Below are 26,691 nucleotides of genomic sequence, written 5' to 3' on the forward strand. Positions count from 1 at the left end.
TGATGGAGCAAGGAGTGGGGAGCATTGACCTGCGGATGTTACTGGGACTGGCTGCATTGGTGCTGGATGGTAGAGGGGTATCAGGGGGTGACGTCACTTGCGGGACGATACCTGAGCCTGTAACTCAGGAGGGGGCTGGGGCCAGGTGACACCTTCGGCAGGGGAAACTGGACAAAGGCTGGAGGAGGAGCCGCGGGGAGGCTGTTTGAGACGGCTGGAAGGGGTTTCAGTTTGGAGGTGGCTGGGGAAACGGAGGGAGACCCAGAGCCGGGGTCTAGGCTACCTGTTCCCTGAGATGGACCTGACTGAGGGGTCCTGTTCCCTATACCTACAAGCTCTGTTTTAGACCATGTTCCTGCCATCTAATAAACCTTCTGTGTTACTGGCTGGCTAAGAGTCCTGGTGAATCGCAGGAAGTGGGGGGTGCGGGGCCCTGACTCTCCCACACTCCGTGACACCAGGCTACCAATTGTCGGCCGTTCTCTGCAGCCCACCAGAGACCTGCCCTCTGGGGGTCTCTGCAATGATAACACACCGTTGTCCCACCACCTCGGTACTTGAGTAACACATGGGGAAACTGAGGCACACACAGTGTTCAGGCAAAACATTAAGAACATTCACACTTTGTCACCCCCCCACCACATGCCATCTGCCCCCCTTGTGCCCCCCTGTACCTCAGTCCCGTTTCCCACTGCCACTGGGCCCCCCTGCTCTCCAAGGGGCCTCCAGCAGTCTGGGGAGGAGGCACTGTCCCTTGGGGTTTGGGATGTGGGGGGGAAATTGCTTGGAATCTGAAAAGGCCTTCAGAGGAACAGCCGCTGCTTGGGGGGGCGCTGGGCTCTGCACCCCTGTCTCGGAGTCCCCAGGCGATGCTCTGGAACTGCTCCCTACGAAGCCAGGCAGGACTCTGGGGAAGTCTCCTCTCTCTGAGCAGACTGTCTGCAGGACATACAGCTTCCCCCTTCCTGGGTCTGACCTCGGAGCATTCAGCCTCCTCTGCCCCTCCGTGTGCTTCCCACAGCGAGTCCGCTCAGGCGGGGTCCTGGGGAAGCCAGAGGGTCCTGCCCCCCAACTCTGCAGTCAGACGTGACTCTCAGCCAACCGGAAAAACAGAGGGTTTATTAGGCGACAGGAACCACAGCGTAGGGCAGAACTTGTTAGCACAGAAATCAGTGACTTTCAGCCAAGTCCATCTTGGGGCAAATGGAGCCCAGAGCCGGGGCTCTGGTTCCCTCCCCCACCACCACTGCGCCCCAAGCCAGCGGAGACCGACTCGCTTCCAGCTGCCTGGCTCCTGACCTGCCCGTTGCTCCTCCTCTGGCCTTTCTCTCGCTTCTTGGGCCAGAGTCATCTGGTCGCATCCCACTCCGGTGTCTCAGGTTATGAAGGGGCGGCCACAGCACCCCTGCAGGCAGCTGGAGCAGCCCCGGCAAAAGTCACACATGCTTATTCCCACCCACCCAGGCACTGGTGCAATACACAGGGAAACTGAGGCACAACCAGCATTCATGCAAAACAGTCAGACTCACTGTGATGGTGCTGCCCATGGAGCCAGCTGAGGACACTCCACCAGCGTGAACTGCAAACAGACCGGGGCAGACAAAGCCCACACGCGGGTGGATATTCCACTGCTGAGATTTACCCAGCCAGCCCAAACCAGCCTGTGTGTGTGTGGTACTTCGAGTTCTGGACAGGATCTTTTCGGGGGGGGACAAGGTAATCCATGTATCAATCCGCACTGTGTCATCGGCATAGGGTGGATATTACACTCCCGCACACACACACACACACGCCGTCTCCTCGTTACCACCTCGTTGCTCCCCTGAACATCTCTGGCCAGGTGAGTTCGACGGGGGAGGGGTGGAGCCGGGCTCTGCCGATCCGGATCGATGCTCCCATGTTGACAAGACGAGACCCGGGGTCTGCACGACACCTCACACATATAGCCGCTTCCCTCTCCTGCAAATCGAGCCCAGCGTCAAAATCTGTGTCTGTGGGTCCCCGGCGGCACTTCCTTCTGGGTGCTGTCCCACTGCCCCACGTTTACGTCCAGAGAGGGTGTTTTCAAAAGAAGGTGCCGCGTCTAACCCCCAAGGCCGTCAACACGTCTGCTCTTCTGCCGTGAGCCCACTGGGCCGGTTTTGCTGTTCTTGGCCCTGGCTCCCATCCCCTCTCCGAGGGTTGCGGCTGTCTGGAGGTGCCGGCCTTCCACCACCCCCGTTCACACCTCGTTCATCCAACGGGGCAATGGACTAAAACGGGGGCTGGGGAGCTTGTTCTGGTCCTCGGGAAAAGACATTTTTCTTCTACCTTAACTGTCCTTAGGGGCTATGACATTATACCAAGCTCAATACAAGGTTTCTGTATCAGGATTTGATACAAAGTTCCCATATCAAAGGACTTGACACAAAGTTGCATGAAAACAGAGGACGCGCATGGACAGACCCAAGACAAGGTTGTACGAAGAGGCCTGACACGAAGTCGTGTGGAAGTTCTGCGAAGATGCTTAATGCGGAGATTTATCTACATGCAGTACCTCCCTGGTTACTCAGACGTCCAAACAACGCAGTTCCCTCAACGTGCCCGGCCTCCATCCAGACACACCTGTCAGGTATGATGATGATTACTGAAAATCTGATCGCATCATAGAAAAGAAAAGATTCTCCTGACCCCAAAGGATCAAGCCCCAGACCCAGGTCCAATTAGAACTCAGATCTTACCCAAAATACACGCTTCTAGCCAATTCTTGTTAACTAAACGAAAATTTATTTAAAAAGAAAAGATCAATATAAAGACAGACTTGAATTCAATTCTTGAGGTCCAGATACAGAGTGGAGATGAGTTTGTCATGGCCAAAAGCCCTTTTAGAAATAGTCCAGAGGTCATAGTCCAACGTCCATGTTCAGGGTGACTCCAGTCAGTGACTGGGGATCTCCATCCTTATGGCTCAGGGTTCCCCCTCTTGAAACCCAAAGCAGATCTGGGATGAAGAAGGATCGTGTCCCAGGGTTTTTATACATTTCCTGCAGCCTTTTGGCTTGAGAAGACAATAGGGTTAACTTTCCTTCTCCCAAACATCCTGGCAATTAGCCCAGGGTAATTTATCCATTGAACAGTTCAGATACACGTTACCACGACCTTCAAAGAGACATGTAGACAATAACACTATTCCACTCAAGTATCTTCTGAAATATTAATACTCCTTTTTTGATCTTTGAATCAAAGCTATAGCCATAGACAAGGCTTAGAATCATAGAATATCAGGGTTGGAAGGGACCTCAGGAGGACATCTAGTCCAATCCCCTGCTCAAAGCAGGGCCAATCCCCAACTAAATCATCCCAGCCAGGGCTTTGTCAAGCCTCGACCTCCCCCACTTGTTTGCTGACATCACAAGACCTGTGCAAACCTCTGCCCTTCTCTAACAATGCCGGCTGCATAACAATGCTGGCTGCTCTGTTCATTTACATCTCTTCCCAACCAGTCTTTACAGTTCGGCCCTGGGTCAGGTCAGTCTGTGAGTTAATTAACTCTTTCTGGCCCTATGTCACCTTTCATAATGTCACACTCACATACACCATAGCAAGGGAAAATCCCCAATTTGTCACACTCGGTCACTCCAAGCCTTGACTCTGGGAGCCAGCCTGACCCTGCTCTGCTGTGAGAACCCCCACTCCTGGGCAGGTCACGCACAGCCTTTGCATGTAAGCTGCTCCTTGGATTATGCAACCGAATGACACTAGCCAATAGCTCCGGTCCCAGACACAACCCTAGGATCCTCAGTCTTGCAACATCCCATTATGCCAACTGGACACTGCAATCTTATATGAGTTTGTCAGTTTAACAAATTAATTGATATGCACCAGGCTTGTTATGCTAAGGGGAGGCTCTGACACGCCTCAGGCCAGACGCACTGCTTCAGGTAGAACAAACAAACATTAACTACAAAGATAGGTTTTAAGTGATTATAAGTCAAAGCAAAACAAGTCAGACTTGATCAAATGAAATAAAAGCAGAACTCATCCTAAGCTGATCTTAACACTTTCAGTGCCCTTGCAAGCTTAGATGCTTCTCACCACAGGCTGGCTGGTTGCCCTTCAGCCAGGCTCTCCCCTTTCATCAGCGCTTCAGTGGCTTGCGGGTGGTGGCGTCTGTAGATGGAGGTGGAAGAGAGAGGAAGAGCCTGGCAAACGTCTCTTCCTTTTATCATGTCCTTTCCTCCCTCTTGGCTTTGCCCCCCCCCTTCAGGGTCAGGTGAGCATTACCTCATCGCAGTCCCAAACTGACCAAGGGAAGGGGGGGTGACTCACTTGAGAGACCAACAGATCCTGTGTTGCTGCCTAGGCCAGTGTCCTTTGTTCCTGTGAGGCTGGGCCGGGTTTGTCCTGATGAGGTGTGAACGGCTTGTCTGCTCTTGGAGAGTTTTGCCTGGGCTTGCTTTAAGCCAGGAGGACACATTTCCAGCCTCTTAACTATAGACATGAAATTACACATATAGCATCACGATAACAACAATGCTCAGGGCATCATGGGACTTCCGAAGACCCCGAGCACGACAAACTTTGCACTGGATACCACACAATCATTTTATAAAGACGAACATGGGGGTGCTGGGTGTTCCTCCGAGGTACAGAGCATCACACTCACATACAACATAACAAGGGAAAATCCCCAGTATGTCAACCCCACTGCTGGGGGGCACTGGGCTCTGCACCCACTGCCGGGGGGCACTGGGCTCTGCACCCACTGCCGGGGGGGCACTGGGCTCTGCACCCCGCTACTGGGGGTCTCTGGGCTCTGCACCCACTGCTGGGGGGCTCTGGGCTCTGCACCCGGCTGCCAGCCCCATGGGGGCCCCCCTTGGTGAGGGGAAACTGGCTCCAGACTCATTGCACATCTCAGCTGACACCTGTCTCGTCTGGCCCCTGGATGGACGGGATCTGGCCTCAGGTCGATCTGGGTCCAGTCCGGCCCGCCAGGCCGGCGCGGAGCCCAGGGCTGGGGGGGGCCGTGGATCCCTTCTGCCCGGCCGGGTTGGTGGGAAGATGCTGCAGGGCTCAGTTTGGCAGGCAGGGTCAGAGGTGACCTCCAGAACTCAGCCTTGACCCCTCTGCTCAGTGCTCAGGGTGAGGGCTCAGCAGGGGGCTCTGACCCTCCGGGTCTCCCCCCACAGGGACTTTGCCTACGTGGCCCGGGACCCACTGACACAGATGCTAAAATGCCACGTGTTCCGGTGCGAGACGCCAGCCAAGCGCATTGCCACCAGCCTGCAGGGGGTCTGCTCCCAGGTGAGACCCCCCGACCTCCCCGGGCCCCCCTTAGCCCCCCCGAACCTCCCCCCATGGCCACCAGCCTGCAGGGGGTCTGCTCCCAGGTGAGACCCCCCGACCTCCCCGGGCCCCCCTTAGCCCCCTGAACCTCCCCCCATGGCCACCAGCCTGCAGGGGGTCTGCTCCTAGGTGAGACCCCCCGACCTCCCCGGGCCCCCCTTAGCCTCCCCGAACCTCCCCCCATGGCCACCAGCCTGCAGGGGGTCTGCTCCTAGGTGAGACCCCCCGACCTCCCCGGGCCCCCCTTAGCCTCCCCGAACCTCCCCCCATGGCCACCAGCCTGCAGGGGGTCTGCTCCTAGGTGAGACCCCCCGACCTCCCCGGGCCCCCCTTAGCCCCCCCGAACCTCCCCCCATGGCCACCCAGCTTGCATGGGGTCTGCTCCCAGGTGAGATCCCCCAACCCCCCCGGTCCCCCCTTAGCCCCCCCGAACCTCCCCCCATGGCCACCAGCCTGCAGGGGGTCTGCTCCCAGGTGAGACCCCCCCGACCTCCCCGGTCCCCCCTTAGCCCCCCCGAACCTCCCCCCATGGCCACCAGCCTGCAGGGGGTCTGCTCCCAGGTGAGATCCCCCGACCTCCCCGGGCCCCCCTTAGCCCCCCCGAACCTCCCCCCATGGCCACCAGCCTGCAGGGGGTCTGCTCCTAGGTGAGACCCCCCGACCTCCCCGGGCCCCCCTTAGCCCCCCCGAACCTCCCCCCATGGCCACCCAGCCTGCATGGGGTCTGCTCCCAGGTGAGATCCCCCAACCCCCCGGTCCCCCCTTAGCACCCCCGAACCTCCCCCCCTGGCCACCAGCCTGCAGGGGGTCTGCTCCCAGGTGAGATCCCCCCGACCTCCCCAGGCCCCCCTTAGCCCCCCCGAACCTCCCCCCATGGCCACCAGCCTGCATGGGGTCTGCTCCCAGGTGAGATCCCCCAACTCCCCCGGGTCCCCCTTAGCCCCCCCAAACCTCCCCCCATGGCCACCAGCCTGCAGGGGGTCTGCTCCCAGATGAGACCCCCTGACCTCCCCGGGCCCCCCTTAGCCCCCCCGAACCTCCCCCCATGGCCACCAGCCTGCATGGGTTCTGCTCCCAGGTGAGATCCCCCAACCCCCCGGTCCCCCCTTAGCACCCCCGAACCTCCCCCCCTGGCCACCAGCCTGCAGGGGGTCTGCTCCCAGGTGAGACCTTTGACCTCCCCAGACCCCCTGAGCCCCCCCAAACCTCCCCCCTGATGCCACCAGCCTGCATGGGGTCTGCTCCCAGGTGAGAACACCCGAACTCTCCGGGCCCCCTGATCCCCCCTGAACCGCCCCCCATGGCCACCAGTCTGCAGGGGGTCTGCTCCCAGGTGAGACCCCCCCGACCTCCCCAACCCCCCTGATCGCTCCCAACCTCCCCCCGAACCTCCCCCCGTCACCACCAGCCTGCAGGGCATCTGCTCCCAGATGAGACCCCTTCTCTCATGCAGGCCCCGGTTTGGCCCTTGCTGCCAGCCAGGTGGGTCAGCCCCGAGGGCCCTGGGCAGAGGTTTCCTGGGGTCTCTGCCAGCCCCTGGGCTGGGCTGTGGACCCGGGGCAGAGGCTCGCCCGGCGCCAGTCCCCACCGGTCAGACAGCATGTGGTGTGTCTGGGTGTGTTGCCCCTGGGCCCCATCACACCAGGCTTGCGGGAATGGCTCCCAGCTCCAGCTGGCCCCGGGGCGCCCCACACGTGTGGGGCTGGCTGGGCTGGGTGGGTGGGGGGGCAGAGATTCACCCCAGCGTGTGTGTCGGTGTCCGGGGGGGCTGGATGCAGTGCCTGGCGGGGGGCCTGGTGCCTGGGGAGGGGTAGCGGTGCCTAGGGGGGGGGTCGCCTGCAGCCAGACCCGCTGTGACCCCCCTCCCCTAGATGATGGCGCAGCGGCAGAGCACCCGGGCTCTGGTGAACAGCCTCGCACTGGAGCACGCCAAGATGGTGGAGATTCCCTTCCAAGGTAGCGGGGGGGGGACTGGGGGCCTCATGGCAGGGTGGGGACACGAGTGCTGGGGGGTGGCATGGCTGGGGCCAGGCGGGATCAGTGGCGGGGTGGGGGCCTGGGGCCGGGGTTTGGGCGTGGGGCATACGGTGGGGTCATAGAGTGGGGGTGGGGGCAGGGTCATGGGGGGGTTAAAGGGAGAGGGTGGGGGCATAGGGGAGCTGGAGGGGTGGGGTACAGGGGGGCTGGGCAGTGGGGGGTAGGGTGGGGCCAGGCTTGGCTGGGGGGACAGAGTACTGGGGGGCTGGGCAGGATGGGACCAGGCTGGGCTGGGCAGAGGGGGGCAGCATGGTGCCAGGTTGTGCTGGGGGGTACAGAGGGGGCTGGGCTGGGAGGGCAGGGTGGGGCCAGGCTGGGCTGGGGGTATGGGGGGCTTAGCAGTGGGGGGCAGGGTGGGGCCAGGCTGGGCTGGGGGGCAGGGTCCTGGGGGGGACTGTGCGGCTTTGCCAGCCCAGACTCCGTGCGCCCCCGTCTGACCCCCGTCTCTCTCTGGCAGTGGAGTTCCCGGCCCCCAAGACTGAGCTGGTGCAGAAGTTCCAGGTCTCCTACCTGGGCAGCGCGCCCGTCGCCAGGCCTGTGGGTACGGCCTGCGTGGGGGGCTTGGGGGGCCCACGGTGCACGCTGCCCCCTTGGGCTGAGCCCAGCGGGCTCCTGTCCACAAGGGGTTAATGGCTGGGGCTCCAGCCTCTGCCTGTCGGTGGCCTGGGGGGCTGGGGGGAGCGGGGCCGGGGGCCACCCCATGGCAGGGCCCCCTGGGCGGGCTCCCCCAGCGGCTCCATGGGGCCTCGGGGCAAGGGCCTGACGGTCGCTGTGATTGGCCCGTTCCCAGGCATGGACGTGATCAACGCGGCCCCTGGGACTCGGCCCTGGCGGCCCCCCAGCCGGGACCACCTGGACCCCCAGCCACGTCCACGTGGCCCCCGCCACGCTCAGCATCACCCACGCGCAGGTGAGACCCCCCCCTCCCCTGCCCCGCGCTCGGCATCACCTCTCGCTTGGTCTCCAACACCCCCGGCTGCTCCTTGCGGAGGGAGGGGGGCCTGGCCAGCAGTTGCCAGGCTGCCGAGTGTCGGCCGTTCTCTGCAGCCCGTCAGCAGCCAGACCTGCCCTCTGGGGGTCTCTGCAATGATAACACACCCTGTCCCACCACCTCGGTACTTGAGTAAGACATGGGGAAACTGAGGCACACCCAGTGTTCCCACCAGGGCCCATCTGCCCTTGCCCCCCCACCGCGGGGGTAGGCACCATGGCACCTGCACCCCTTGCAAATGCCAGACCCGTTGGCTCCCTCAGGCCTGAGGTCTGGCTCAGCCACTCCTGCCCTCCCCAATCTGGGGTCAGGGGCCCCTGTCACCCCCACATCCTGCGATTCCCCAGGTCGCTCCGCCAGCCGGGAACACAGAGGGTTCATTAGGCGACAGGAACATGGTCTAACACAGAGCTTGTAGGTGCAGAGACCAGGACCCCCCAGCTGGGTCCATCTTGGGGGGCAGGGAGCCCAGAGCCCCATCTGGGCCTCCCTCCATTTCCCCAGCAAGCTCCAAACTGAACCCCCCCAACAGCCGTCTCACCCAGCCCCCCCCGGGCCCCAGGTCACCTGCGCAGGTATCGTCCCGCCAGTGACGTCACCCCCGCTACCCCCCCACAATCCAGCTCCAACGCAGCCAGTCCCAGGAACATCCCCAGGTCAGTGCGCCCCACTCCCTGCTCCGCCCCCCCACTGCGTGGGGCAGGGTCTTTCTCCCATGCCCAGGCCTGCCCCATGCACCCTCGGACCCCTGCTCTCCCCCTCCCGGGAGCCGTGCCGTGGGGGGTCCGGCCCCTGCTCTTCCCCCCCCCCCGGAGCCGTGCCGTGGGGGTCCGGCCCCTGCTCTCCCCCCCTCCCCCGGAGCCGTGCCGTGGGGGTCCAGCCCCTGACCCCTGCTCTCCCGCCCCCCGGCGCCAGGAGCCGTGCCGTGGGGGTCCGGCCCCTGACCCCTGCTCTCCCGCCCCCCGGCGCCAGGAGCCGTGCCGTGGGGGTCCGGCCCCTGCTCTCCCCCCCCCCCCCCCCCCCCGGAGCCGTGCCGTGGGGGTCCGGCCCCTGCTCTCCCCCCCCCCCCCCCCGGGAGCCGTGCCGTGGGGGTCCGGCCCCTGCTCTCCCCCCTCCCCCGGAGCCGTGCCGTGGGGGTCCGGCCCCTGCTCTCCCCCCCCCCCCCCGGAGCCGTGCCGTGGGGGTCCGGCCCCTGACCCCTGCTCTCCCCCCCAGACGGAGGCGGTGCTGTGCGAGTGCCGGGGTGCGGTTTCTCTCCTTCATGGGCGTGGGCCGGGACGTTCGCTCCTTCGCCTTCATCACGGCCAGCGCCCCGGGCGCCTTCCACTGCCACATGCTCTGGTGCCGGCCCAACGCCGCCGGGCTCAGCGAGGCCCTGCAGGCCGCCTGCATGGTGAGCCCCACCCCGCCCCCCGGGGCCCTGCCCCCCAACCCTGCCGCCCCCGGGGCCCTGCTCCGTGTCCTGCTCCCCGGGGCCCTGCCCAAGGGGCCCTGCTCCCTGCCCTGCCCCCCAACCCTGCCCCCCGGGGCCCTGCCCTCCAGAGCCCTGCTCTGTGTCCTGCCCCCCAACCCTGCCCAAGGGGCCCTGCTCCCTGCCCCCAACCCTGCCCCCCAACAGCCTGCTCTCCAGAGCCCTGCCCCCCAACCCTGCCCCAGGGGCTCTGCCCTCCAGAGCCCTGCTGCCCAGACACATGGGGCCTGCCCCCCAGAGCCCTGCCCCCCCATCCCCATCCCTGCCCTCCAGAGCCCTGCTCCCTGCCTCCCATTCCTTGCCCCCCAGCCCTGCTCCCCAGCCCACAGGGCCCTGCCCCCCCCCAACCAAAAGGGTGCTGTACCTGAGCCCTGCCCCCCGGGACCGTGCACTCAGGGCCTGCCCCTCCCTGCCTGGGACCCAGAGCCTACAGGGGGCAGGCGCCTCTCCCTCTGGGTGGGTGGGGTGTTTCTGGGTTTCTCTCCCCAGCTGGTAACCCCCCATCTCCCCCCAGCTGCGCTATCAGAAGTGCCTAGATGCCCGGCCCCAGGCCCCCAGCTCCTGCCTGCCCGCGCCGCCCGCTGACTCCGTGGCCCGGCGCGTGGGGTCCAGCGTCCGCAGGGGCGTCCGGAGCTTGCTGGGGAGCCTGAAGCCCTCCGCCTTGGGCGCAGACCGCCGTGAGCCCGAGGCGACCCCGCCGGGGGCAGTGCCCACGGGCAGCCTGCCAGGGCTACAGGCATAACGCAGGGAACAGGCCACAGCTGGGCCCACGGCAGCAGCCCCACGGCACCTGGGCTGCCCACCCTCCCCGCATCTGCAGGCCCCGCCCCCTCCCGCCCCGGCTCTGTTCTGGGCCCTGAGACGGGGATCCTGGCTCAGCCCCCCCCACCCGGCCTATGGGGCCCCGCCCCCCTGCATGTGACCCGCTGGTTAGTGCTGGGGGGGCCCTGGGAGCTGCGTCTAGGCTGTCACGAGGTTGGTGTTGTACTAACTCGTTAATAAACCCGGCCGGCCCAACCGGCCCGGCTCGCTCTGTGCACCAACGGGGTGCGTGTGTGAACTCGCCAGCCTCGCCCATGGGGGGGCGGAGGGGGGCAGTTCGCCAACGGAGCGCCGGAATCGGGGCAGAGGGTAGCAGGGCCCGGGGAGGGCAGGGCCGACCTGTTCTGAATCTGGCACCCGCAGCTCAGTCGTGTGGGCAGCCGCCCTGGCACAAACCTGGCCCCGCTGCCCCCTGCGCTGGCCTGTGGGTACCTTGTGCCCCGGGGCCTGCCCCACCCCCATCACTGGCTGGCAGGGGGAGGGGAGTCTGGGGCTGGCATGATTGGGGCCAGGCCCCCGATCCTGCAGGGGATCCCAGGCCGCTATGACCCTGTCATGGAGTCCCCGGGCGATGCTCTGGAGCTGCTCCCTGCGAAGCCAGGCACGACTCTGGGGGAGTCTCCTCTCTCTGAGCAGCCTGTCTGCAGGACACACAGCTCCCCCGGCTCCACCTTCCTGGGTCTGACCTCGGAGCATTCAGCCTCCTCTGCCCCTCCGTGCGCTTCCCACAGCGAGTCTGCTCAGGCGGGGTCCTGGGGAAGCCAGAGGGTCCTGCCCCCCAACTCCGCCAGTCAGACGTGACTCTCAGCCAGCCAGGAAAACAGAGGGTTTATTAGACAACAGGAACATGGTCCTAAACCAGAGCTTACAGATGCAGGAGAACAGGACCCCTCAGCTGGGTCCATTTTGGGGGGGGGCAGTGAGCTGGACAACCACGTCTGCCCTTCACTCCCTGTCCCCAGCCAGCCCTCCTCCTCTGGACTTTGTCCTTTCCCGGGCCAGGAGGTCACCGGATTCCTTTGTTCTCCAACCCTTTAGCTCTCACCTTGCAGGGGGGAAGGGCCCAGGCCATCAGTGGCCAGGAAACAGGGTGTTGGCCATTCTCTGTGTCCAGACCCCTGCACACCCCTGCCCTCTAGGGCTCTGCAATGATCATACACCCTTATCCCACCCCCTAGATACTTAAGAACTGCATAGGGGAACTGAGGCACTCCCACACTATTCAGAGGAAACATTAAGAACAGTCCCGCTTCATCACATCTCTCCCCCCTTCGAGATCAAACTGAGCGGGGTCACATTAGCCAGTGACCTGGGGAAGTTCAAAGCCACCAACGTTCCCATGGATGCCCCAGCATCTCTCCCATTCCTTGGTAGGAGTTACACCAGGCACTTCCAGTTTCAACGCCCTCCCTTCGGTTGGGGGGGTGTTCGATAGCACTCGCAGGCCGCATGTGGGAAGGTTTATGCAGCCCCTGCCCTTTGGCCACCCCCAAAAGCCCAGGGAGTCAAACTGGGAATTGGGGTCTGCTCCCCCAACAAGCCGGCCAAACACAGCCACTTGGTTATAGGACTGTTTAACTTTCTTAACAGCTGTCACTCGATCTGAGACCTTCTCAAAGCTCTCCACACTGGGTCTTTCAACAAAGTGAAAGTGGCTTCATTCACAACAGAAAATTTCTGGCCGTTAGGAACTGAAACTTTCTTGATTAAATCACTTTTACACCCTTCAGTTGCAGTAAACTGCTTGCAAAGACTCCATGAGGATTCCTTTCCCGAGGGCTTTTCTATGCAACAATTCACCCCTCCCAGAAATTCTGCTCTTACCCTCTTTAAGGAGGGCTTGCTCTAGAGGAACACTTTCCTGAGTAACAACAGACTCTTTCTGGGTCTCCCTTACATCCAGAATCACTCTGGCCCATCCGGCGGATTCCTACACAATCCCCTTTCAGGCAAACTTACAGACTTCCTAGATAAAAAGGTCAGAAGCATTCTCCTTCCCTTTGCCACACAAAAGTTCAGGAATCTTTTCCTTCTTGCTACAGGTTTCCACACCCTCAGTAGGTAACAATCACATCACCTTCATGCTCTCCTTGTGCCTGGCTAGGATCTCACCCTGATTAGACAGAGTTGCGACACCCTTTCCCAACAACACACTAGCAACAGGCAAAATACACGCACCAGAATTGTCTGGGCTCTTGGATTTTGCATAGACACTAACTGGCTGCGACCTAGTTACAGGGCCATTCTCCCGAGCAGACCCAAACTTAGGACCCTTCCCTTCCTGGGCTTTAGCTGGATCCAGAACCAGCTCTGGGACAACTGCACGACCCTCAACCATCACAGGCTGAAAGGCCCCTTCTGTCTGCTCCACAGACAAAGAAGAGCCAGACACACCTTCTCCTTTCCCAGACACCCAGCTTGGGATCTCATTCCCCTGGTCCCAGCACACAGGGCTGTTCACAGACAACTGCTTGGAGACCGGGGTAGCTCCCTCCATAGGCAAGTCAATACCCCTGACAGACACAGGCACGTTTCCTTCCCTGTCCCAATTCTCCACCCAGGTAACAGGTAAGGTCCAGGGACTCTCATCTTCCACTCTCCTCGCCTTCCCACCCTGCTGACTAGACAAAGCCATCAGCTCACAAGGCTGCCTAGGCTCATCCAAACTTCCCTTACCAAGCACCTTACCACTCCCCACAGATCCCCTGTCCTGCCTGTGTCTCCCCGCACTCAGCTGGGGTCTCCGCTCCCACTGTGCTCAGCGCTGCCCTTGCTGTCCCAGTGGGGGTAGGCAGCAAGTTCACTGCTTTCCTCACTGCATCAGAGCCAGCGTGAGTCCCCTCTCCAGTGTGCAAGGGGGCAGGGAGCATCTCTCTGTCCCACCCAGCCCCAGGGGTCTGCTTACAGGCAGGCAGGCAGCCTAAGTCTAGCAGCTCCTCCCTGCTGCCAGCCAGGTCATCTGCATTTTCACTGACCATTTCCCTCTCCGCTGATTGGTTCCCTGGATTCAAATTCAAACCTTCAGCCTTTACAGGAGCAAGGCCTGGATCCTGTCCCAAAGAGACACAGTCACCCCACAGCAGGGTCTCGCAGCTGATATCCTGGAGAACCCCAATGACCAGCCAGCCCCACCCCTCCTGGGTCTGCACAGGGATCTGGGCCATAGGCAGGGCGAGGGGCTTCGTCCCTGGGACCCTCACCCAGCTCACCCAGCCCCTCAGCATCTGAGGCTGCACCACCCAGGGTCTGACACCAGTTCTCTCTGTCCCAGGATCTCGCCACCCCAGGAATGTCTCCCCATTGACCATCCCCTTCCGCTCCCACTGGGGGTCCAAGGGCCTGGCCCCAGGATACTCCACCCAGACATATAGGTTGGGGTCAGGAGTGGGAGCCTGTCCACCTCCCCACCCATCTGGCTGACGGAGTCTATGGCCTTGGGACCCAGCAAGGGAGCTAGACACCGGGGCTTTTCCGCAGGGTCCCCCTGGTTCAAATCGCCAGCCTGCTCAAAGGCAGTGAGGTGGGCATCCACACCCCCCCCCTCCTTAACCAGGGGCAGCAATTTAGTCTCGAGGTTCCCTGCGGAACTGGCCCCCCGGGGTCTATCCCCACTCACCCCGGGGAGGTCCCCTAGGCCTCTCCGCTCCCCCACCGCCAGTTCATGCTGCTGCTGCTGCTTCTGCAGCTCTTTCTCGGGCTCTCGCTGTCTCCCACGGTCCTCTTGCTCCCTCGGACTCAGCTCCAATCCCGTCCGTCTCGATCCCCCGATGGGGAACCCGATCGTGAAGACCCCCGTCTGGTCTGGCACCCCCACACTATTCAGAGGAACCATTAAGAACAGTCCCGCTTCGTCACAGACCCGCCCTGGGGCCGGGCCACACGGCCAAGAACTCCAGGAAGTTTAGGCAGCCATAGCCCTGGCTCAGCCCCCCCGGCCCCATGCCCGGCTCAGCCGCCCCCCAGGCCTGACTCAGCCGCCCTGCCCCACCCCAGGCCTGTCTGAGCTCCTGGTCACCAGCAGTCATCAGCAGCACATCTGTGTTTCTCTTCGCTTTTATTGAGGGGCTGGAGTCCCCCCCACCAAGTGCCAGCTCAGCCCCCCCGGCCCCATGCCCGGCTCAGCCCCCAGCCAGCTCAGCCCGGCTCCCACCCCCCCGGCCGGCCCAGCCCCCCGCCCCCCAGTTCAGCAGAGCCGGCGTTGCCGCCAGAGGGCCTGGACGCGGTGGAAGGGCAGGCGGGGGCTCAGGGCGTGGCAGAGGCCGGGGTCGGCGGAGCGGCCGGTGCGCAGGGCGCAGAGCAGGGCTGCCTTGCAGGCCTCGCGGCAGGGCTCCCGGGGCGGGTGGCCCTTGTGGAAGAGGAACCAGAAGCGCTGGAAGAGCGGCTCGTCGGCCTGGAAGCGCCGCAGGAGCCCGTCCCAGTCGGCCGGGAAGAGGCTGGGCAGCCCGTAGGCCTGGCGGGCCCGGTACAGCTGCTGCCAGCGCGCGTCAGGTTCAGGATGAAGGTCTCGTGATCCAGGACCATGTGGGAGCTGCCGGGGTAGTCGCCATCCAGCTGGTAGACGCGGTAGCCTGGGGAGAGCGGAGAGTCACCCCCTGCGGGCCGGCGGGGCCCCGGGCGGGGAGGCCGCGGCTCGGGGGCTGGACTCACCGGGGTTGAGGTTGATGTAGGTGGTGACGCTGGGGGCCACGAAGGCCACGGAGACGGGGCGCGAGAGCGTCTCCTCGTCGTAGAACATCTCAAACTCGTCCACGTGCGTGTGCCCGAAGAACTGAGCCGCGATGGTGCCCTCGAACCTGCCGTGGGCGGAGACGGAAGTCGGGGGGCCAGGCTGCTCACCGTGGGGCCCTGCAGCTGGGCCAGAGGCTGCCCGTGGGGGGCTGAGCCCAGCCCTGCTGCGCTCTGGCGGGGGGCCAGCGGCTCCAGGAGCTCTGGAAGGGGCGGGGCGGGTGCCCTCCATTGCCAGCCGGCTGCTCGGCCATTCCCAAGGGCCCCCCTGCAGTGCCCAAGCCCAGCACCCGCTGCGGAGGCCTCGGCTGGCACTGGAGCTGCGGGTGCCTGGCGCCGAGAGGCCCTGTGCTGCTGGGCCCACCCTGCCCTGAGAGCCACATCCCTGTGGGGGCGGCCAGGCCCCCGGGCGGGGGGAGGGGCTGGGGCACCCCCACACCTCCAGGCCCCAGGGAGCAGAGCGAAGGCCCCAGCAGGAGGGTTACGAGCAGGCAGAGATGGAGCCTTAAGGGCCAGGGCCCCCCAAGGACACCCCAGCTTGGTCCATGCCAGGTGGAGAGCCTGGGGCTGGTCCAGTGGCTCCATGACCGGTCAGCCAGGGGGGCTCTGGGAGGGGCTGGTCAGGAGGTTCCCAGCCCTAGGGGCAGAGCAAGAACCTGGGCGTCCGCGTCAGGGCTCCTGGGGGCAGGGCGAGAACCCAGGCGTCCGGGTGGGGCGGGGCTCCTGGGGGCAGGGCAAGAACCCAGGCGTCCGGGTGGGGCGGGGCTCCTGGGGGCGGGGCGGGAACCCAGGTGTCCGGGCGGGGTGGGGCTCCTGGGGGCAGGGCGGGAACCCAGGCATCTGGGTGGGGCTCCTGGGGGCGGGGCGGGAACCCAGGCGTCCGGGCGGGGCGGGGCTCCTGGGGGCGGGGCGGGAACCCAGGCATCTGGGTGGGGCTCCTGGGGGCGGGGCGGGAACCCAGGCGTCCGGGCGGGGCTCACCTGTTGATGATGCGGTAATAGTTCCAGCTCCAGCTCCTCATGCAGTGGGCGGGGGGGATGTGCCCGATGACGTGCACCTGGGGGGCAGGGGGTGTGAGTGGGACCCGCACAGACGGCCCCCAACAGTGACCATCCCCCACCCGGGGAACAGTGACACCAGGGGGCAGGCTGGGGGAGGGGAGCCCGGGGGTCACTGGGGAGGGGTTCCCACTGCGGGGGGGCAGGCTGGGGGAGGGGAGCCCGGGGGTCACTGGGGGAGGGGTTCCCATTGCGGGGGGGGGGCAGGCTGGGGGAGGGGAGCCCGGGGGTCACTGGGGGAGGGGTTCCCATTGCGGGGGGGGGCAGGCTGGGGGAGGGGAGCCCGGGGGTCACTGGGGGAGGGGTTCCCATTGCGGGGGGGGGCAGGCTGGGGGAGGGGAGCCCGGGGGTCACTGGGGAGGGGTTCCCATTGCAGGGGGGGGCAGGCTGGGGGAGGGGTTCCCATTGCGGGGGGCCCAGGCTGGGGGAGGGGAGCCCGGGGGTCACTGGGGGAGGGGTTCCCACTGCGGGGGGGCCCAGGCTGGGGGAGGGGAGCCCGGGGGTCACTGGGGGAGGGGTTCCCATTGCGGGGGGGGGCAGGCTGGGGGAGGGGAGCCCGGGGGTCACTGGGGGAGGGGTTCCCATTGCGGGGGGGGGCAGGCTGGGGGAGGGGAGCCCGGGGGTCACTGGGGGAGGGGTTCCCACTGCGGGGGGGGGCAGGCTGGGGGAGGGGAGCCCGGGGTCACTGGGGGAGGGGTTCCCATTGCGGGGGGGGGGCAAGCTGGGGGAGGGGAGCCCGGGGGTCACTGGGGGAGGGGTTCCCATTGCGGGGGGGGGGGCAAGCTGGGGGAGGGGAGCCCGGGGGTCACTGGGGGAGGGGTTCCCATTGCGGGGGGGGGGGCAAGCTGGGGGAGGGGAGCCCGGGGGTCACTGGGGGAGGGGTTCCCATTGCGGGGGGGGGGGCAAGCTGGGGGAGGGGAGCCCGGGGGTCACTGGGGGAGGGGTTCCCATTGCGGGGGGGGGCAAGCTGGGGGAGGGGAGCCCGGGGGTCACTGGGGGAGGGGTTCCCATTGCGGGGGGGGGGCAAGCTGGGGGAGGGGAGCCCGGGGGTCACTGGGGGAGGGGTTCCCATTGCGGGGGGGGGCAAGCTGGGGGAGGGGAGCCCGGGGGTCACTGGGGGAGGGGTTCCCATTGCGGGGGGGGGGCAGGCTGGGGGAGGGGAGCCCGGGGGTCACTGGGGGAGGGGTTCCCATTGCGGGGGGGGGGGCAAGCTGGGGGAGGGGAGCCCGGGGGTCACTGGGGGAGGGGTTCCCATTGCGGGGGGGGGCAAGCTGGGGGAGGGGAGCCCGGGGGTCACTGGGGGAGGGGTTCCCATTGCGGGGGGGGGGCAAGCTGGGGGAGGGGAGCCCGGGGGTCACTGGGGGAGGGGTTCCCATTGTGGGGGGGGGGCAGGCTGGGGGAGGGGAGCCCGGGGGTCACTGGGGGAGGGGTTCCCATTGCAGGGGGTTGAAGCTGCAACCCTGGAGTCAGCCAGCAAGGTCGGGGGAGGGGCAGTGGCCCCCAATCACCGTGCCCCGTTCCGACCCCCCCAGACCCCTCACCTTCTCCTGCCGCCCCTCGGCCGCCTGCAGGACCCCCACCAGCCACTGCAGCTGCCCGGCCGGGTCGGTGGCGTTGATCAGGAGCCAGAAATTGGCCTCGGAGCAGAAATTCATGTTGAGGGAGACGAGCCGCAGGCCGGGCCGGAGCTGCAGGGTGTAGAATCCGCCGAGTCTGCGGGGGGGGGGGGGGGGGGGGGTGAGATCCCGGCTGGGGGGCCCTGCCCCCCCGGGCGCCAGCTGCCCCCACCTCCCCCAGTCCTCGGGGCCCTGCCCCCCCGAGCGCCAGCTGCCCCCCACCTCCCCCAGTCCTCGGGGCCCTGCCCCCCCGGGCGCCAGCTGCCCCCACCTCCCCCAGTCCTCGGGGCCCTGGCCCCCCCGGGCGCCAGCTGCCCCCACCTCCCCCAGTCCTCGGGGCCCTGCCCCCCCGAGCGCCAGCTGCCCCCACCTCCCCCAGTCCTCGGGGCCCTGCCCCCCTGAGCGCCAGCTGCCCCCACCTCCCCCAGTCCTCGGGGCCCTGCCCCCCTGAGCGCCAGCTGCCCTCACCTCCCCCAGTCCTCGGGGCCCTGGCCCCCCCGGGCGCCAGCTGCCCCCACCTCCCCCAGTCCTCGGGGCCCTGGCCCCCCCGGGCGCCAGCTGCCCCCACCTCCCCCAGTCCTCGGGGCCCTGGCCCCCCCGGGCGCCAGCTGCCCCCACCTCCCCCAGTCCTCGGGGCCCTGGCCCCCCCGGGCGCCAGCTGCCCCCACCTCCCCCAGTCCTCGGGGCCCTGGCCCCCCCGGGCGCCAGCTGCCCCCACCTCCCCCAGTCCCACCTCCCCAGTCCTCGGGGCCCTGGCCCCCCCGGGCGCCAGCTGCCCCCACCTCCCCCAGTCCTCGGGGCCCTGCCCCCCCCGGGCGCCAGCTGCCCCCACCTCCCCCAGTCCTCGGGGCCCTGCCCCCCTGAGCGCCAGCTGCCCCCACCTCCCCCAGTCCTCGGGGCCCTGGCCCCCCCGGGCACCAGCTGCCCCCACCTCCCCCAGCCTCGGGGCCCTGGCCCCCCCGGGCACCAGCTGCCCCCACCTCCCCCAGTCCTCGGGGCCCTGGCCCCCCCGGGCACCAGCTGCCCCCACCTCCCCCAGTCCTCGGGGCCCTGGCCCCCCCGGGCACCAGCTGCCCCCACCTCCCCCAGTCCTCGGGGCCCTGGCCCCCCCGGGCACCAGCTGCCCCCACCTCCCCCAGTCCTCGGGGCCCTGGCCCCCCCGGGCGCCAGCTGCCCCCACCTCCCCCAGTCCTCGGGGCCCTGGCCCCCCCGGGCGCCAGCTGCCCCCACCTCCCCCAGTCCTCGGGGCCCTGGCCCCCCCGGGCGCCAGCTGCCCCCACCTCCCCCAGTCCTCGGGGCCCTGGCCCCCCCGGGCGCCAGCTGCCCCCACCTCCCCCAGTCCTCGGGGCCCTGGCCCCCCCGGGCGCCAGCTGCCCCCACCTCCCCCAGTCCTCGGGGCCCTGGCCCCCTGAGCGCCAGCTGCCCCCACCTCCCCCAGTCCTCGGGGCCCTGGCCCCCCCGGGCGCCAGCTGCCCCCATCTCCCCCAGTCCTCGGGGTTCTGCCCCCCTGAGCGCCAGCCCCGCCCCCCCATCGGGGCCCTGCCCCCCCTGGGCACCAGCTGCCCCCACCTCCCCCGTCCTCAGGACCCTGCCTCCCCCGGGCACCAGCTGCCCCCACCTCCCCCGTCCTCAGGACCCTGGCCCCCTGGGCACCAGCTGCCCCCACCTCCCCCAGTCCTCGGGGCCCTGGCCCCCCGGGCACCAGCTGCCCCCACCTCCCCCGTCCTCGGGGCCCTGGCCCCCCCGGGCACCAGCTGCCCCCACCTCCCCCGTCCTCGGGGCCCTGGCCCCCCGGGCACCAGCTGCCCCCACCTCCCCCGTCCTCGGGGCCCTGGCCCCCCGGGCACCAGCTGCCCCCACCTCCCCCAGTCCTCGGGGCCCTGCCCCCCTGAGCGCCAGCTGCCCCCACCTCCCCCAGTCCTCGGTGCCCTGGCCCCCTGGGCACCAGCTGCCCCCACCTCCCCCGTCCTCGGGGCCCTGGCCCCCTCGGGCACCAGCTGCCCCCATCTCCCCCAGTCCTCGGGGCCCTGCCCCCCTGAGCGCCAGCCCAGCCCCCCCATCGGGGCCCTGCCCCCCCTGGGCACCAGCTGCCCCCACCTCCCCCGTCCTCAGGACCCTGCCTCCCCCGGGCACCAGCTGCCCCCACCTCCCCCATCCTCAGGACCCTGGCCCCCCCGGGCACCAGCTGCCCCCACCTCCCCCAGTCCTCGGGGCCCTGGCCCCCTGGGCACCAGCTGCCCCCACCTCCCCCAGTCCTCGGGGCCCTGGCCCCCCCGGGCACCAGCTGCCCCCATCTCCCCCAGTCCTCGGGGCCCTGCCCCCCTGAGCGCCAGCCCCGCCCCCCCATCGGGGCCCTGCCCCCCCTGGGCACCAGCTGCTCCCACCTCCCCCGTCCTCAGGACCCTGCCTCCCCCGGGCACCAGCTGCCCCCACCTCCCCCGTCCTCAGGACACTGGCCCCCCCGGGCACCAGCTGCCCCCACCTCCCCCAGTCCTCGGGGCCCTGGCCCCCTGGGCACCAGCTGCCCCCACCTCCCCCGTCCTCGGGGCCCTGGCCCCCCGGGCACCAGCTGCCCCCACCTCCCCCAGTCCTCGGGGCCCTGGCCCCCCGGGCACCAGCTGCCCCCACCTCCCCCAGTCCTCGGGGCCCTGGCCCCCCGGGCACCAGCTGCCCCCACCTCCCCCAGTCCTCGGGGCCCTGGCCCCCCGGGCACCAGCTGCCCCCACCTCCCCCAGTCCTCGGGGCCCGGGCCCCCCGGGCACCAGCTGCCCCCACCTCCCCCAGTCCTCGGGGCCCTGCCCTCCTGAGCGCCAGCTGCCCCCACCTCCCCCAGTCCTCGGGGCCCTGGCCCCCTGGGCACCAGCTGCCCCCACCTCCCCCGTCCTCGGGACCCTGCCCCCCCCGGGCACCAGCTGCCCCCACCTCCCCCGTCCTCAGGACCCTGCCCCCCCCGGGCACCAGCTGCCCCCACCTCCCCTGTCCTCAGGACCCTGCCCCCCCCGGGCACCAGCTGCCCCCACCTCCCCCGTCCTCAGGACCCTGCCCCCCCCGGGCACCAGCTGCCCCCACCTCCCCCAGTCCTCGGGGCCCTGCCCCCCCGAGCGCCAGCCCCCTCCCATCGGGGCCCTGCCCCCCCTGAGCCCCAGCCCCCCCCAGTCCTCGGGGCCCTGCCCCCGAGCCCCAGCTCCCCCCACCTCCCGCAGCCCTCAAGGCCCTGCCCCCCGGCCCCCTTTCCTCACCAGCCAGTTCCCCTATCTCTCCATGCCCCCCAGCCCCTGCCCCACCTGAGGGTCTCCAGCGCCTCGGGGGGCAGCCAGTCCTCCCAGGCCTCGGCCATGGCGCCGTAGAGCCAGGCGGAGGACTGGTTGCCGTGGACATAGGGCGGGGGGAAGCCGTTGACCGGCGCAGCCTCGTGGTTGCCCACGGCGGGGTAGACGGGCAGGGGCGCCAGGTACTTGCGCAGCAGGGCGCTGAGGGTGCGCAGCGCCAGGAGCTGGTCGGTGCGGCTCTGCTGCCAGACGTTGTGGGCGGGCAGGTCGCCTGTCCAGTAGGCCAGCTGCCAGGGGGGGCCGCGCGCCAGGTGCTGCAGCAGGTTCTCGATGGTGTGCAGCGGCAGGTCACACTTGCTGTACTCGCCCCAGTAGCCGGCGCCCGCCTGGGGGGGCCCCTGCACCCGGCCCCCCCGGCAGCACAGCGGGTCCTTGCAGGCCGGGTCGCTGCCCGGCGCGTAGGCCCGGTCCCAGTGCAGGTCGGTGAGGAAGAGCAGGCGGGCGGTGGGGGCGCCGGGCGGGGGGGGCGCGGGCGGCTCCACCGGCGGCTTGGGCGTGCCGGGCAGCGTCACATTCCAGTCGGAGAGGATGTCCCAGTGCCCACAGCCGGCGCCCACCAGCAGCCCGCAGATCTCGGCCGGCCGCAGCACCGAGCGCACCCAGGCCGACACCACGTCCTTCTCAAAGAGCCGGATGGCGTCCTGGCAGACCTCCCGCCGCGCCAGCCGCAGCTCTGTGCAGACGCTCGCCGCCAGGCGCCCGAGGCGGGCCTCGCTCGACTGCATCTGCAAGACGCCACGGGGTCAGGGCACGCGCCCAGCCTCCGGTGTCCCTCACAAGGCTCCCTCTGCACTTGGGCTCTGCCCGCAGCCCAGGGCCTGGGCGCCGTGATCCAGCCCCCACGCCCACGGGACGCCCGCCGCAGCCCCACACGCTGACCCCGGGGCAGGGGGGGGACTCCGCTTGTCTCAAGGCTTCTCAGCCCAGGGCAGGGGCTGGTTCCCCGCGGGGACGGCTGGTTCCCCGCCAGACTCGCCTGCAGCCCTGGCATCTCTGCCCAAGGGCCCCCAGGCCTTGTGGGGGGCGCAGGAGCGGGTCAAGGCCCCGGGAAGGGGGGGAAAGCGGGGCAGGCTCTGCCCTCGACAAGGACCACAGGGCCAGTCAGTCCCCCATCGGCTCGGCGCGGCCCCCGGGGGTCAGCCACCGGCAGCTGAGCCAAGGGTCCTGCCTCACACAGCCAGGCAGAGCTGGCCGTGCACGATGCCGCAGGTACCGCACTGGGGCTGGACCAGCGGGGGGCAGGGGGCCTGTCGAGGGGCTCCGGGAGGGGGTCACTGCAGCACTGCCGGGGGGCCATATGCTCAGGGCACAAGGGGCTCTGGGCAACTGTCCTGGCAGCTCAGGCCCAGAATTTCTCTGCTGCTGGGGCAGGACTCAGGACACCTGGCCTGAGGGCGCATCGCTGGGATAGGACCCTGCTGTGGGGCTCAGAGCGAGGGGCACCAGGTGGGCAGACACCCGTAACTCTGCCCCGCTCTCCCACCAGCCTGCCGGCCTCTGCACAAGGGGAGACACAGCTGTGCCACGGGTGACAGCAAACACGTCCCGCTCCGACAACGGGGGGGGGGGGCTGGGTTCAGATCCTGGCTTCTGCCACAGACCCACAGGGTGCCCAGCCCTGTCCCATCCAGCAGCCTCAGTTTCCCTCTGTAACACAGGGGAAGCGAGGACAGACTCCGGGGGCTGGGAGGAGAAACTGTTCCCAGCAGGCACTGGGGGGGTTGGGGGGCGGCGGCGGAGGTCAGCGAGGCAGGCAGCGGGTCCTGATCCCGGAGCCCCCATGGAGCAGGCTGCCCAGCCCCACGGATGATTGTATCTCGTACCAAAGCTGGGACGGGCACCTCACACCGCTGCCAGACGCTAACACCAGAGCCGGGAGGGAACCCAGGCATCCTGGCTGCCAGCCCCCCCGCCGCTCTACCCCATCAGACCTCGCTCCCCACCCAGAGCCGGGAGGGAACCCAGGCATCCGGTGGGGGAGGGGGAGGCGGAATGACGCTCTCCGGAACCGGCGGTTCCCTTCGGAGCGGAGCAGAGGCAGGGCCCGGCCCGGGGGTCCGGCCCGAGGCGGCGGTGAGGGGCGGCGGGCGTTACCTGCACGCCCAGGTCGATGGCGGAGAAGAGGACGCGGCAGGCCGCGCAGCTCAGGTTCCTCCAGCCGAACTGCGCCCCCGCGGCCGCCAGCTGCTCCCGCAGCGGGGCCGGGCCCCAGGCGCCGGGCCGGGCCGAGCCGAGCCGGGCCAGCGGCACCAGCCAGGCCAGAGGCACCAGCCAGGCCAGAGCCAGCAGCAGCCCGGCGGCCCCGGCCATGGCGAGTCCGGCAGCAGCGCCGGAGCCCGCAGCGCCCGCCCAGGAAGCGCCCCGCCGGGCCCCGCCCGGGAACTCCCCCCCCCCAGCTCCCGCCCCCTAGGAGCTCCCCGCCCGGGCCCGCCCCCTAGGAGCTCCCCGCCCGGGCCCTGCCCCCTAGGAGCTCCCCGCCGGGCCCCGCCCGGGAACTCCCCCCCCAGCTCCCGCCCCCCAGGAGCTCCCCGCCCGGGCCCTGCCCCCCCCCCCCCAGGAGCTCCCCGCCCGGGCCCTGCCCCCCCCCAGCTCCCGCCCCCCAGGAGCTCCCCGCCGGGCCCCGCCCGGGAACTCCCCCCCCAGCTCCCGCCCCCCAGGAGCTCCCCGCCCGGGCCTTGCCCCCCCCAGCTCCCGCCCCCTAGGAGCTCCCCGCCCGGGCCCTGCCCCCCCCCAGCTCCCGCCCCCCAGGAGCTCCCCGCCCGGGCCCTGCCCCCCCCCAGCTCCCGCCCCCTAGGAGCTCCCCGCCCGGGCCCTGCCCCCCCCCAGCTCCCGCCCCCTAGGAGCTCCCCGCCGGGCCCCGCCCGGGAACTCCCCCCCCCAGCTCCCGCCCCCTAGGAGCTCCCCGCCGGGCCCCGCCCGGGAACTCCCCCCCCAGCTCCCGCCCCCCAGGAGCTCCCCGCCGGGGCCCTGCCCCCCCCCCAGCTCCCGCCCCCTAGGAGCTCCCCGCCCGGGCCCTGCCCCCCCCAGCTCCCGCCCCCCAGGAGCTCCCCGCCGGGCCCCGCCCGGGAACTCCCCCCCAGGCCCCCCGCCGCTCCCCGCCCCCCAGGAGCTCCCCCCTGCACGTGGCCTCGGACCCGAACTGCTCCCCGCTGGCCCGGCCCCGACGCCCCGGCTCCCACCACCCCACCTGGCTGCAGCCCCCGGGGGGGGGGCGCGGGACTCCGGCCTCCCCCTCAGCTGTGGGAGGGCTGGAGGGTGAGGGGGGTGGGAACCAGAACTCCTGGGTTCTCTCCCCGGCTCTGGGGTGGGGGGGGCGGTGGGATCGAGCCGGGACTCCGGGGTTCTCCCCAGGAAGGGGAACTCGGGGGGGTGGGGGGTGGGCGCCAGGACTCCTGGGTTCTCACCAGGTGGGGGGGGGAAGCGAGAACTCATGGTGGGGGCTGGGCGCTGGGACTCCTGGGTTCTCTCCGGGGGGGAATCTCTCCAACAAGACCCTGTTTGCAACTGTTTATCATGACTTTAAAACTTGGTGCCCCTCCCTGTTCGAGAGAACCCGTCGCAGGGCATTGTGGGGAGTGTAGTGTCGGGGGGGCACCGCGGGGCATTGTGGGGCTGTGGAGGTCACTGGGGGGCACCGCGGGGCATTGTGGGGCTGTGGGGGTCCCTGGGGGGCACCGTGGGGCTGTGGGGGTCCCTGGGGGGCACCGTGGGGCATTGTGAGGCTGTAGGGGTCACTGGGGCAGCACCGAGGGGCATTGTGGGGGCTGGGGGGGCACCGTGGTGCATTATGGGGGCTGGGGGGTCACTGGGGGGGCACCGAGGGGCATTGTGGGGCTGTGGGGTCACTGCGGGGGGGGGCACCAAGGGGCATTGTGGGGCTGTGGGGTCATGGGGGGGCACCGAGGGGCATTGTGGGGGCTGGGGGGTCACTGGGGGGCACCGTGGGGTATTGTGGGGGCTGAGGTGTGACTGGGGGGGGCCAGCGCAGGGCATTGTGGGGCTGTGGGGTCACTGGGGGGGCACCGTGGTGCATTGTGGGGTCACTGGGGGTCACTGCGGGGCATTGTGGGGGCTGGGGGGGCACCACAGGGCATTGTGGGGCAGTGGGGTCACTGGGGGCGCACTAAGGGGCATTGTGGGGGCTGTGGAGTCACTGGGGGGGCACCGCGGGGCATTGTGGAGCTGTGGAGTCACTGGGGGGGGCACCGCGGGGCATTGTGGGGCTGTGGGGTCACTGGTGGGGGCACCATGGGGCATTGTGGGGGATGTGGGGTCACTGGGGGGCACCGTGGGGCATTGTGGGGTCACTGGGGGGGCACCGAGGGGATTGTGGGGGCTTTAGTGTCTCGTTGAATCCCTGACTGGGATGTGCTTCTGCCAGGTGCTCTGTTACCTGCAGCAGTTTGGGCTCCCACTTCTCGTGGGCTCTCTGGGCCTGAGGGACCCAACTCCCCTCCCTGGTGGGCCCCAGGGTCACAGCCTGTGAGGAAGGGGGACTGTTCTTAATGTTTTCTCCAAATACTGGGTGTGTGCCTCAGTTTCCCCTGTGCATTTCTTAAGTCTCTAGGTGGGGGGATCAGGGGATGTGATTGTTGCAGAGCCCTAGAGGGCCAGTGGGATGGTGTCTGCACAGAGAATGGCCGACACCCTGTCTCCTGGCCACTGAGGGCCTGGCCCTTCCCCTGCAAAGGTGCAAGTTGAAGGTTGTAACGAGGCTGGTTCTGGCGGGACCCAGCTGAGAGTGCCAATTCAGGACAAATTGCTTCAAGCAGGGCAGTTACAGCCCCAGGCTGGGGTTTCTGTGCACACCAAGGCAAACCAAACCAGCCAGACAGAGAAGACTTTGGTTTTACCCCGCTGGTTAACTACAAGTCACACAAGCCATTCCCTTAGACACTCCAGTTTCCCAGTATCCGCACCAAGGTCTCTTGTTATGGGGACAGATGGTTATGAAAACCAGTACCCCAGTAAAAAGGAAAAGGTTCTCTCAGTCCTAAAGGACCAAGCCCCAGACCCAGGTCAATATACAAATCAGATCTTACCCCCAAATCACGCTGTTGCCAATCCTTTTGAATCTAAAATCTAAAGGTTTATTCATAAAAAATATTCTGGACTTCAGAAAAGCAGACTTTGATTCCCTCAGAGAACTGATGGGCAGGATCCCCTGGGAGAATAACATGAGGGGGAAAGGAGTCCAGGAGAGCTGGCTGTATTTTAAAGAATCCTTATTGAGGTTACAGGGACAAACCATCCCAATGTGTCGAAAGAATAGTAAATATGGCAGGCGACCGGCTTGGCTTAACAGTGAAATTCT

The 26,691-nt window shown here is 67.9% G+C and overlaps 2 protein-coding genes across 2 annotated transcripts in view; one reads left to right on the forward strand and one right to left on the reverse strand.

Annotated features, from left to right (window-relative positions):
* Nucleotides 1-10,569, forward strand: part of APBB1 (amyloid beta precursor protein binding family B member 1) — a 36,804-nt gene extending 26,235 nt beyond the window's left edge. The window contains 8 exon segments of the mRNA XM_078851833.1: nucleotides 5,172-5,286; nucleotides 7,200-7,284; nucleotides 7,823-7,906; nucleotides 8,156-8,217; nucleotides 8,219-8,275; nucleotides 9,572-9,598; nucleotides 9,600-9,749; nucleotides 10,342-10,569. Coding sequence (XP_078707959.1) covers nucleotides 5,172-5,286; nucleotides 7,200-7,284; nucleotides 7,823-7,906; nucleotides 8,156-8,217; nucleotides 8,219-8,275; nucleotides 9,572-9,598; nucleotides 9,600-9,749; nucleotides 10,342-10,569 — 808 coding nt within the window.
* Nucleotides 10,570-14,763: 4,194 nt separating this feature from the next.
* Nucleotides 14,764-23,760, reverse strand: SMPD1 (sphingomyelin phosphodiesterase 1). Its single transcript, XM_078851852.1, is given in 7 exon segments — nucleotides 14,764-15,128; nucleotides 15,131-15,217; nucleotides 15,297-15,442; nucleotides 16,355-16,431; nucleotides 17,974-18,145; nucleotides 21,333-22,102; nucleotides 23,472-23,760. Coding segments are annotated over 7 exon segments (1,764 nt in total). The 5' UTR covers nucleotides 23,688-23,760; the 3' UTR covers nucleotides 14,764-14,832.
* Between the last annotated feature and the right edge of the window lie 2,931 nt (nucleotides 23,761-26,691).

This window comes from Lepidochelys kempii, chromosome 1 (genome assembly GCF_965140285.1).
Source record: "Lepidochelys kempii isolate rLepKem1 chromosome 1, rLepKem1.hap1, whole genome shotgun sequence".
Classification (NCBI taxonomy): domain Eukaryota; kingdom Metazoa; phylum Chordata; order Testudines; family Cheloniidae; genus Lepidochelys; species Lepidochelys kempii.